Genomic DNA, 12,472 nt, shown 5'->3' on the forward strand with positions numbered 1-12,472 from the left:
GTTAAAGAAAATCCTGTGGTGAGGTAGTGAGAAGTCACACCCCCTCGCCCACATCTATAAAGGTCCCTCTTCCCATCCTTCAGACAAAGTGAGCAGCGGATTGAAGTGGAAGGGGGGAAAAAAAGAAAAAGGAGAGAGCAGGGGGCAGTAAGGAGTTCCTCGGGGATTGCTTCAAAAGCTTTTAAGATTGCACACACCATCCCTGTCCTCTAAGATATATGTGGTTGAATGACTGTCCAATTGAAAAACTGAAAGGATATTTCCATCAGTGGACACAGGAGCCATCCCTTTAAAAAATATATAATGTCTACCTTGGTGCTCAAAGCAAGAAAATAGTTGCTCTGCTGCTCTGTAGGCACGTTGAGTGGGCTGATTGTTAGAAAAGCTTTTGCATGATGAGCCGCTGATGGCTGCCTCATCAATGCATGTTGTCAGCGGCGGTGTCTGACATTTCTCTGCTAACAGAAAATGAGTGCATTCAGCCGCCTGTGATGTTTGCAGTTATCAGGAATCAATAGATACTGTTGGCCGGACAAAACGATGGGACAGGAATCTGAGCACACAGTAAAGGTCGAGCACTGTTATGGTGACGGCGCCATCTGGAAATCAGCATTTTCATTACCAAGGACAGGTCGAGGGGTTCTCCATCTTTCGTCCAATCCACACGGAGCAGCGGAGGTTGAGCTGCGGCAGGGCAGGTGACCACGCCTTCCATACCTGTGGGAAGGTATGTTTTCGGGGGCATTGGGAGAGCCTCTGCTGGGTCTGAGCAAAGGAAAGAAAGGAGTTTAGTTTTTAATATAATTTAGTTACACATCACTGATTCAATACCATAGGAAGCACTGGTGCAAATAAACTGTACCACGCTCCATAACTTCTACTTCACTGTGAGAGCAGATTGTGTTGTAATCAATATTCTGTGAGCCTGGTTTGATTACAGGTGCTGCTCCTTGTGTTTACAGCTGAATGAATGTGTCTGAGGGGTTTTACAGGTCTACAAACAACAGTAAAATATTCAGAGCAACAATTCATGATAATAGCCCCAACGCCAAGATTCAAAGCACACGAGAACTGGGACATGCTGAGGTCATTTCCAAATGTTGTTAAATAAGCTGATCACCACGAAACATTATGAGTTATTGCTGATTTCTGATTAAGTTACAAGCTTTTTTTACATTGTTAAAAAGATGAAACAGGCCTGTAATTTCAAATATGATTAGATGACAAACAACTTAGCTTGTTTTTCATATAAATGTCAATGTACATATAATTTACATATGAATATTGCTGTAATTGAAATTGTATGGATGTCCAGTTTCGTGCCAAGATAATGGGTAAATGTAGCCTGCAACAGGCAATAACGCTTGATGTTTTTAGTGAAGATATTTTCGGAAAACTTGCATCCCCTAATGGCCAGCTAAAAGAAGTGAGGAGTCAGCAGTCAATGATGGTCTAATATAATCAATAAAACACCCTTTTCAACAGTTATGAATCACCACAACCTTTAGAGGTCCTTAAGCATACAGTCATAAATGTGCCCACAAAACAAATAATTCCCTACAGGTTTGCAGGGACAGGTTAAACATCAGATAATATGGAAAGAGTGGTAACTTAGAGTTACCATGACTACAGCCGAAACCAATGCATTAGTTAAAAACTGTGTCTTACATTTCTGGTGGCTTCTTTCCATATCTTCCTTAAATCTATAAAGTTCAGCCTTTTTAAACAGCTCTGAATATTGTTAAGGATGATTCTCACACAGCATCTTGACTCTTTAAGGAAAAGCCCTCCAGTACCCCTTTTCCACCAAATTAGCTCTGGTTCTTAAACCAGTTCAGTTTAGGATTCCTAACCTCGGGGCTATGTAGTGAACCAGCCTGCGTTTCTACCAGTTTTGAGTGGATCCATGAGGCATGGCTTCATGCACAATTGAAATAAATAGTAAAAGCAAAAATGCAGATTACAGTGATTACCTGTTTTAAAGAAATGTGTCTTGATTTAATTTTTTTTTTTTAAATACGCACAAACCAACAATTAATGAGACCACTGCATTCTCTTTTTTTCTGAAAGTTTTTTCTCTTTTCAATCAGAAAAACATGACCCACCCACTGATGTCGTAGCGGTTTGCACATCACATCAATAAAAACATCCTTTTTTTTTTAGCTCCAACTGAGAAACAACTTTGTGGGTTCTGAATTTATTTTTGTTGCAATGCTCTGATTGGTTCAAAATTAGGTGCAAGAACTGGAACGAAACCAGTTCCATGTTGGTGGAAAAGAGGTATAGGAGGGACCCTGTATGACAGCTGCCAGATTGTGGTTTTATCTTGTGGTTTTATTGCCTTTTAATAAAGAGTCTTTTATGCCCTTTTTATGTTGTTTATTATGTTTTATCCATTTATTGATGCATAACACTTTGGTCATTTTGGTTGTTTTTAAATGTTTTTTATGCATACATTTTGGATTGGATTGGATTTAATTGGATAATGGCAACAAAGTTAACTCAAGTTAAAGAGCAACTTAACCTTTTAACACCTGGATCAACATCAGTGATCCTGTGCTGCGCTCAGATGCCTTTCAGTAGAATTTAAACCTCTGAAACCGGAGAAAATTGGCTTGAGTTCTTTCAAAAACAAAAGATAAAAACATAATGAGCAACTTGACAGGAAATGTTCTACAAAGTGCAAAATATTAGTAAAATGTGAAAAGGAAATTATCTGAAAATTAGCTGCGGGGGAATATTATACAGTATATTACCAAGACACAGAATGAAAATATTGTCCAAAAAATATATTTATACTCTTTTAATGATAAATTTAAAATTATGTTAAAAAGAATGTTAAAAAAAAAATCATCAATTCACTAATTTCTTGCTATTTTCAGTCCATTTTTTGTTAAGTTGCTCATCGCCCTCTTCTTATGTTTTTAAAAAATATCAGTTTGCTCAGGTATCAAAGGGTTAACATGAACTGAAAAGTCTGTCTTTAATGACCTCAACTGGTTTAACTTTTCACTTTTCTGCAGTGATGGTGTATCAGCACACTATGACATCAATGATGGGTGTGGTTACAGGTGCAACAGAGCACCTCTCTGACCGACCAAACACACCCATCATCGTGGTCAGGGGTGACACAAGCAAGCTTGAACCAGAGAGAGCAGAAAAACATTGTTTTTCAGCCTGCTGTTAATTTTTTTCTCTATTAAATCAGTATCCTCGGCCTAAAAGGTCATAACCTGTAATATAATCCTAAAATACAGCAGTGACATAAATAATAAAGTACCAATGTTTCAGTGCTAAAAAGCCAAAAACATTTTTAAAAATCCTTCATGATTATAGAGTTAATTGTTGAATCATAAAGTGTTGAAATTCTGGAGAAAAAGACAGATAAAAGAAGTGTTTGATGTTTTGTGAGGGCCCACGACTGCAGGCTGCACACAGAAACGTACGCATCACTGTGAGCCTGGCGGAGGCGGTGGGCGGGGTCAGCAGGCCATTTGTCGGCATGCAGGTGTAGTTCCCAGAGTCCTCAGGGACGAGACTGGAGACGAGCAGAGTCCCATCCACCATGATCTTCACTCGCGACTTCAGAGACCTTGAGAAAAAAAAACCCAACACCGGGAATGCTTCAATATGTAAAGAAGAAACCAGCTGCTTCAGAATAACAGCGAGAGGTAATTCAGCTCCTCCATTCTCGTCGAGTCAAACACGCTCTCGGTGCATCGACAGTGTGGGAGGGTTTTTATTTTCACTGTGAGAGTTATTCACCAATGTGTGCAGATGGAGGTTAAGGAAATTTCATTTCATTTCAGATAGAGTGGGAAGAGGAGTGCCCACTCAATTTATACATTCTTACACTTACAGAGAAACCAGAGAGAAAACACGAGGACTGTACAAGGCTGTAACACCTCACTGACACGATACATATGCACAGTGACAATACGTGTTTGTGGAACGACTCACAGTCACACATTAGTGTCTAATTACCACAGAGGTCAGATGAATCACGTGCTGTAACCGACCCTGAATATTTCCCTTCACTACTTTGTTTTTCTCCCTTTGCATTGATATTAATGTCAACCCGTGCAGCTGAAAGCCACTTTTATTTCAGCTCCACTTCCCAATATCTTTTTATTAACGATGAATCAAACCATTGATGTCAGAGGGGTTCCACAGAATTATCACCAACTCTGCAGCTCTGCAGAGCTTTGTAGGCTCTTTTAGCACACTGGTTTGGTTTTATGACTGTATTGTTCGGTTGCAGTGTTTTCTGGAGCAGCAGGCGCCTTTTTTCAGCAAAGCAGCACAAAACAAACCCACTCTACCCTACCTGCCCACCATCAAATTGCACACACACAGAGAACAAAGACAAGCCGGCGAAAAACATGCATGTAGCAGTTAAAGAGACAAATATTTTTCCCAGGTCTTGGTAAAGACTCAAACCTTTGAAAAAAAAGGACTGCATTAAAGAAAAAAATCTAGTCAAAATATCATCAGACTAAAGTCATAATTTTTAGGACAAAAATGTCATTATTATAAGAATAAAGTCATAATTTCATAGAATCAAGTCGTACTATTTCAAGAGAAAAAGCTGTAATATCATGAGAGATAGTTTATATCATGTGACTGCACTTTTTTCCAACGAAAGTCAGGAGACATGATAAAGAGAAAACTTGGTAGATGAATGGTTAATGCTTATTAAATTACCACTTTATCCTTGCAATTTTATGACTTTGAATCCTTTTTTTTTTTGTCAATGTGGTCCATATACTCCTTCATACGAAGCAGAGCTAAAAGGAAAATTTGACACAACTAAGCAACTGTTACTCCTAGTCTGCTGGATGTGGAAATAAGCAGCTGTTTGCAGACACATTTAGGCTGCAACTAAAGATTTTTTCATAATGGATTGAATAAATTAAATGAATGCAATCTATATTGGATAATTCATAGTTTGATTTATAAAATGTTGAGAAAAACTGTAAAAATGTGAATTGCTCAGTTTGCTTAATAAACGATCTAAACCCAAACGTATCCAAGTTACAATTATATAAAACTGAGAATATTTAGGATTTATTACATCTAAGAAGCCGGAAACAGAGTATATTTAACATTTTTAGCAATGCTAGTCCCATGGCTCTATGTTTAGTGATGCAGGTACGTCAGTCCACCACCAAGTCCTGAATGAAACATACACACCGTAAATATTAGACTGCCATGAAATCTCAGCATCGGTATCAATGGTAGATGATTATTACTGTAACTGGATAACTTTTGTCATTTTTAATGTAGGACCATCATCAAGTCAGTCTCTTAACTTTCACTATGATCAGGGTAAGGGTTGCCCTTAAATACCAGCTAAACTAATGACAGGAGGTAGAATGGGTGCAGCTCTTATTTTTGATATTTATCAAATGACTGAAATAATTGGGTATGAAAATTGTAGTTAATCTTCTGCAGACAGACTCATCAAGTAATTAACAGATGCAATAAACAGCAATAGCAAAAACACTTTATAAATGTCAGGGTTCATTGTGAGGAGTTTTTCTCCCCTGAGGTTTTTTTTTTTTTTCAAATTAAATATTTATCCTTCAGCATAATAACAAATGATACCCTTTTATTCATCACTCCTCCTGTGAGGCTTTAGTCTTCATAATAAACTCTTCACGTGCTAGGTAAACTCCTTCAAATGGAAACCTAAATGTACCATGGAATTGAGAGTATTCTGAACCTAAAAACCCAGAAGAAACACTGAAAATAAATGGAGAAAAACTAAAGTGAAAGTCCGTTTCGACATCCTCAAAGAGCACCTCACTATTTTTAACAAAGCAATTACAAAAGAGCTTATTTCCCAAAATTCGTAACAGATGATCAGAATAATCCTCGTGTGCTCTACTCAGCTGTTAACAGCATTAGATATCAGCTCCAAAAAGCCTCTCTGAAACTTTTCTCCACATCTAAATCAGGTTGAGTATTAACCTGAGTGTGGCTGTAATGAATAATTATATGTGTGATGGAGAAACGCTCGGGAGGAGAAGTAATGCAGATTAAGCCCTCCACCTGCTCAACTGACCATTTCCCAGCCACCGTTTTTTTAAGAGAGTGTTCAATTGTCTGGCGTATGATGTGCTGGCAATCATGAGCCGTGCTCCGCTCACTCGGATCCCATCCCTGGCACCGAACACAGCTATTGTGAAACCTCTCCTACAGAAAAGCTCATTCTCTGCTTCCACAGTTTCAGGTCAACTTCATTTTTTTTCTTTTTTAAGTTACATGACTATAGCTGAACCCTTTTTTTCCTCTCTTTATTTTATTTTTCTCTGTATTTTATGTGTCTTTTTGGTAGAGGTTATTACATACATACATGCGGCCTTCATTAAATAATGCATTCTTTTTTTTTATTACTGCCATTTGGGTAAAAAAATCAAAACTATTCACTTTCCTTTTTTCTCTGGTTTTTATCTCCACAAGCTCTTTAGGAAAGTGTAATAAATGTGCACTAAAAGAAGCTTACAGGCTCTACAGAGCAGCAGAGGAAGATGATAAATCTGTCTTAAGTAACCACTTCTACATTACAAATAGTCACTTATTAATTTTTATAGAAAATATCGATAAACCACTCCCTTACCAGCATTAAAAAAAAACATAACCGTTTCAAGTCCTCACCAAGGTAAACGCAGTGGATTTTTTTTATTTTTTTTTTTGCATTTTTTATTGCCTTGGGGCTATAAAAGCAAAAACCTTTTCAACAGATCGCATAGTTTTCATAGGCCTCTTGCCTTAATTTAATCTAATTTGGTATTTGTTATATTTTCCTATCATTATTTTAATAATTTAATTACCATAATATGATGACATCATAATTAATGTGAAAAAAACTATATATAAGCTCATAGTCTTGATATTTATTTAATCACTGAAAAGATTGGATGATGATCAAAATTGCTGTTAATATTCCCTAAAATCCCTAAAAACATTAGCAACAATGACTTTGGCTGTTTTTGTTTTAAAAAAAAAACAACAACCAAAAAACGTTGATTCTCGTTTAATCTGTGCATGTTTTTATCAAGAATTCAACAAAACACAGGGTGAGTATTGATAAATAAATGGTCATTTCAGGGGTTTAAGGATTCCTTTAAAGGGGCTGTCATTCACGTATTGTTCAGTTTGTGTTTATATCAAATTGTCTCTTTTCACTTGGAATTAACTCAGGCTGCAGAACATGTTTTTACAGGCTGACACACATCTAAGGGCCGCGTTAGACAACTGAAAACTGAGAGGATTCTCTGGCAGACCAGAAAAACAGAGGTTTGCTGTAATCAAGCCTGCTAGTGATGAAAGAATACTTTACTCCTCCAGTATCTGCCCAGGAGAGAGAAAGAGAGAGAGTTGTACATCGGCAATATTTCTGAGATGATAAAAGGTGGATTTTATTTGCTATTTCTGATGTGAAATTCAAATAGGCATCAAAAAAACACACCAAGGTTACTGGCTCGGGGCTTGACATTTTGTGCCAAGGATTTAAAAGTTAGAGCACAGCTTCTCTTTTCGGATTTTGCATCAGTGTTTTGAACCCCGGTGTTATGTCTGCTCACTTGCAGGAAATGTGGTGACATCTAGAAGTTGACAGGATTTCAGCACCTCGCACAGAAGTGCACAGTTGTGCATCGTCTGTTGTGAAAAGCAGAGAATACGTGGCAATGTATGGAAGCATTTGTCGTTTCAGTGGCAACATGTGAAGGCTGAATGGCACAGATGCCAGTATCAATATAAAATAATTGTAAAGTAATGTTTAAAAATCTATTATTTCTGGAAAAGAAGCCAGACAGCAGAGTGTGTTTTTGGCTAATAGAGTGCCCCAGGGTTTTCTGTAGGCCTAGGTATGAGCAGCATCACAGTATACAAGGGTATTTAAGTTGTCACATAACTTGTACAGTTTAATCCAAGTCTCATTTATTTAGTCGTATGCTCAGTGGTTCCCAAACAGACAGCCCTTTCTGACAAGGAACTGAACTAAAAGTTAAACTTTTCTACACTTTCTTTAAAGCCAAACTCCATTAACAAAACACAGAAGCTACTGATCGACCGCTGCCTCCATCTGTAGTTTATTTGTGTTATTGCGTGACTTTGGTGAATTCGAACTAACCCTTTAAAACACATAGTCACACAAAAACACTAACTAACTAACTGACTGAGACAGTGATAGACAAGCGCTTCCGTGTCAGCGAGTGTTTTCGGCAATGAAATCTGTCTTTGAGGAGAGCATAGATCAATTTCACTTTCAAACTAGAAGTCAACCAATCCCCCATAAAATTTTAGCTATTCATTCAACCTTTATTTAACCAGAAAAACACAGAGATTAAAAATCTCTTTTTCCAAGACTGTCCTGGCCGTGACAGGCAGCAACAAAAGATACAGACCAGAAAACATGGAGCAAAAATACAAAATCTAAATATAAAATTCCAAAACAATAACGTAAAACACAAAAAGAACACAAAAAATAAATCTACCACAAGGAAAGGAAATGAGAAAATGAGCCAATTAGATGAAAAAAAACTGCCTCTTACAAATCCATGCTGGCCGGGATAACCGAAAGAAACCATGCCAAGGGACCAATCTGGAGGGACTTTTGGAATTATGTTACACAGTCTGAAAACCCTGAAATATGACTATTGTTCTGTCATCCTCTGCCTATTCTTAATTTTATTTTTTTTTTTATTTCATTTTAAAATTATAAAAAAATCTGTGTGAGATTCTGACTTTTATTTCTGTTGTTGCCAATTGAATATCCCATTTGACATGTAAACCTGTCATGTACCAACCCATTCGAAATCAATAAAAATCTGAATTTTTTTGAATAAATAAATGAATAAATAAATAAATCAGTTTCAGTTAGGCTCCCTGTCACAGAGGGCTGTCTGTTTGGGAAGTACTGCGCATACAACTGGATAAATCTCTCTAAATGGAAGATTTGGTATAGTTTTGCTGTTGTGAAACCCTCTCGATTTTCTTTATTTTTATTCACCATAGATGCATGCAAGAAAAACAATGTTTTCCTCACAAATTTAACGTAACACGGGGTAAGTAGCTGAAATACAAATGGTCATTTGGGGGTTGAATTATTCCTTTAAAAGTTTTACTTGTACTGCATATTGTGGCATCTAAAGCATCAGCCACTGCAGACTCCCCTGAGGACGGACACACTGCACTGTCTTTGTGAATAACAAAAATATATGGAGTGGTGAGTATTTCTCCAGGGAACCATCCTTGGCATTTCTGTGGCATTATCAAGATTTTACAGTTGCGAGCTAAGTGATGCTATTTTAGTGCAAGCTAAAGTTAGTTAGAAAACCTAAAGCTGAAAAAGAAACTGTGCACGGAGGGACTTCCAACATGCAAACGATACGTCTTTAGTGTGACTTTTTCATATACGAGGAGCAGGAGCTCTGAGTGCACGACAAATTATTGATTACATTGAAAGTGTTTTATGACTCAAATTACTTTAATTTTCATGATTGCCTTTGTCTTCTCATGTGTTACACCATCTAATGCTCTCGATCACCCAAATTCAGTGAAAAAACTTTCCAAATTTCATTCAGAATGTAGCAACACACATGCAAGAGCTGAAATAAAGCAGCTGTTGCACCTGTTTTTAACATCACTCCACTTACTCCATGTCAGTTTTAGGAGAAGATTCAACATTTGTCATCAAATCAGTCAGTGGACCGGCACATGAGTACATGTCAGACAGGCTTTTAAGAAATGTCGCTCCTGGATTCATCTGGTCTGCTGGGACTGGCTTTCATGTTCTGCAGCTCCGTGGACTAGAACTAAGACCCGGGAGGAGGCAGATTTGAGCATTTGTGGACATAAAGAGGTATGTTTTACTCCATATAGATCTAACCTCTGGAATAGCCATTTCAAACAAAATGTTTCGTGTTTTCACACTGTTGATGTAATTGATCTTACTAATCGTCCTTTGTTTATTTCACATTTCCACAGTGATGTTACATCTATTTTTGTTGATTTTTTCTGTATTTCTTTTCTGTGGAACATTTTGTTCTACAATCTTCCAAGAAAAGCACAAAGTTAGATTTGAATTAGATGTAACAACTACTCCCAGAGCCTTAAGAATACAAAAAACAAACCCCACAAAGGTAACAATTTGCTCCACTGTGCTGAACAACTGCATAAAACATCAAAGGGTGAAAATGGATTGCTTGGGAACAAAGAGTAATGATTGCACTCACTCTATGTGATGGACGTTCTCTCCATCTTTCTGCCACACATAGGTCATGTTTGGGGGGTCGGCCACCGCCTGGCACTGGAGAAGTGCATTCTGGGACTTGTTGAGAGAGGTGTTTTTGGGAGGGACGACAATGACGGGTGCGCCTGGTGGGAGGCAGAAAATACAGTATATTTACAAAAAGGGCTGCAAACAATTATTTTTGGCAATTATTACTTTTTTATCTGCTCTTTAACACCTGGATTAACCATCAGTTCTCCTGTGCTGCTTTCAGACACCTCATGAGCATTTAAACCTCTGAAATATGGGAACATTCAACTGTTTTTTTTTTTTTTTCCCAAAAACACAGGAGAAAAAGATAAGCAACTTGCCAAGAAAGAAGAAAATGTCCCACCAATTCCAAAAAAATATCAAAAGCTGAGAAGGAAATGACTTGAAAATTAGCTAGGGGGGAATTATAGATATTATCAAAAAATAGAAAAAACCCCCCCAGAAAACTAGGTTTACAAGTCTTGTAATTACATATTTAAAAATATGTGGAAAAAAATAGCGTATTTTTCGGCCTTTTTTTCTTTTTGGCTTATTTTCAGGTCACTTTGTTATAATTTTTGTTCTACTAATTTCTCATTTTTGAGTCATTTCTTCCATATTTTTGAAAGAAATCAAACGATTTTTTCAGGTTTCAAAGTGTTCACTGCCTAATCATCATTCGGTCTACAAACTGTCAGAAAATGTCTCAAAATGATTTCAAATTGCTTTTCACAGTTCTGAAAACATACACAGAGCAATCACTGTTTTATATGCAGAGCACAACACTCTGTATTTTCCCTGCAAAAGGTGGTCATTCACTCAAAACATTTCACTCATGTCAAAAGTAAATAACTTCCCCTTTGAGCACATCGCAGCCTTCAACCTGACACGTCCCTTTATCATCGCTTCAGTCAGATGTCTGAGGAGCTGCGTCAGTGTGGCAGAAAACACTAAAACGGTGTTTCTTGATGTCATTTCTCATTGAGACCTCAACACAGTAACCCAATAATACTGTCCCATAGCTCATGTTATATAAACATCCATTTCAATGATCTATTCAAAGGTTTCTCAATGTTGCTGCTTACCTTTCTTCCCCTTTTCGCATTAAGTACCCTCAATGCTGTCTGAAGTAATGAAACTATGCCTGTTAAGTAAGAAGAGGATCATGTAATTGGTCCTTTTTATGTTCCTTCTTTCAAATTCAAGGTTCCCACATTTTTTAGATTAATTTTCTACATTTTTTCAGAAATGTTTTGTAATGACTTTTTCCATGCTTTCATTTAGGTAGTTTAAAATAGGAGGGCCTGGGTAGTGATACGGCTATACATTATGAAACACACACTGTCCTTGCAGTTGCTGATCAGCTGCTAATGTTGCTAACTGGACCAGAACGGCACATACAATATTTTGCAAAACGTCAGTTATACAAAGAACATGATTATGAATGACAATATTTTTAATATTTAACCTTTTGAAACCGTTTTTACTAGAAAATCACCTGAAAATAATTTTAAAAACGAACATAAAATGTAAAGACAACAAAAGAAAAAAAAACAAAACAGGAAAATGACCTAGAAAAAAAGTCCTGAACATTAAAAAATATCTATGGATACATTTTCTTGTGTAATAAAATTTAAAAAATGAAATAAAATAATACAAATTAGTTAAAATTATAACTATAAAAATGTTCTATTATTTTGATAATATATAAATAATCTCCCCTGTTTTGAAGAAGGAATTTATTAGATGTCACCTTTTAATTTATAGCAATTTGTGGGACATTTCTTGCTAAGTTGGTCATTGCCTTTTTCCCCACGTTTTTATTTTTCCCAAAATAGTTAAACCAAGTTTGCTGCCAAAAAAACTGATGTCAATGCAGGTTTCAAATGGTTACAACTTTAAAATTCCTTCAAAATAATTTAAAAAATAATTGTAGGGTTGACTTAAATTTTTGAGATTAAGCAACTTAAACCTCGTTCATAATAATTGTTTATAATAATGGAAATATAATGCAGCCTACGTAATAACCATAATTATGAACACATGTTTTAAGTTGATTACTCACAAAATTAGTATTTTCTAACTTTTTTCCATACTACCTAAGGGAAATGTATACTCAAAACTCAAGTTTGTTTTTGAGTCAGTAATATACTTTTTACTTCACTATATTTGCCATTTATACATTTGATACGACTAGTCTGT

General features: G+C 36.5%; 1 protein-coding gene across 1 annotated transcript in view; it reads right to left on the reverse strand.

Annotated features, from left to right (window-relative positions):
- Nucleotides 1-12,472, reverse strand: part of igsf9a (immunoglobulin superfamily, member 9a) — a 76,676-nt gene that overhangs the window by 32,734 nt on the left and 31,470 nt on the right. The window contains exons 7-9 of the mRNA XM_042509698.2: nt 10,245-10,386; nt 3,447-3,592; nt 623-765 (exon numbers count right to left, since the gene is read on the reverse strand). Of these exons, the coding sequence (XP_042365632.2) occupies nt 623-765; nt 3,447-3,592; nt 10,245-10,386 (431 nt within the window). The remainder of the gene's footprint in view (nt 1-622; nt 766-3,446; nt 3,593-10,244; nt 10,387-12,472) is intronic.

This window comes from Plectropomus leopardus, chromosome 20, assembly GCF_026936395.1.
Source record: "Plectropomus leopardus strain MGB_pleo_1.0 chromosome 20, ASM2693639v1, whole genome shotgun sequence".
Classification (NCBI taxonomy): Eukaryota; Metazoa; Chordata; class Actinopteri; order Perciformes; family Serranidae; genus Plectropomus; species Plectropomus leopardus.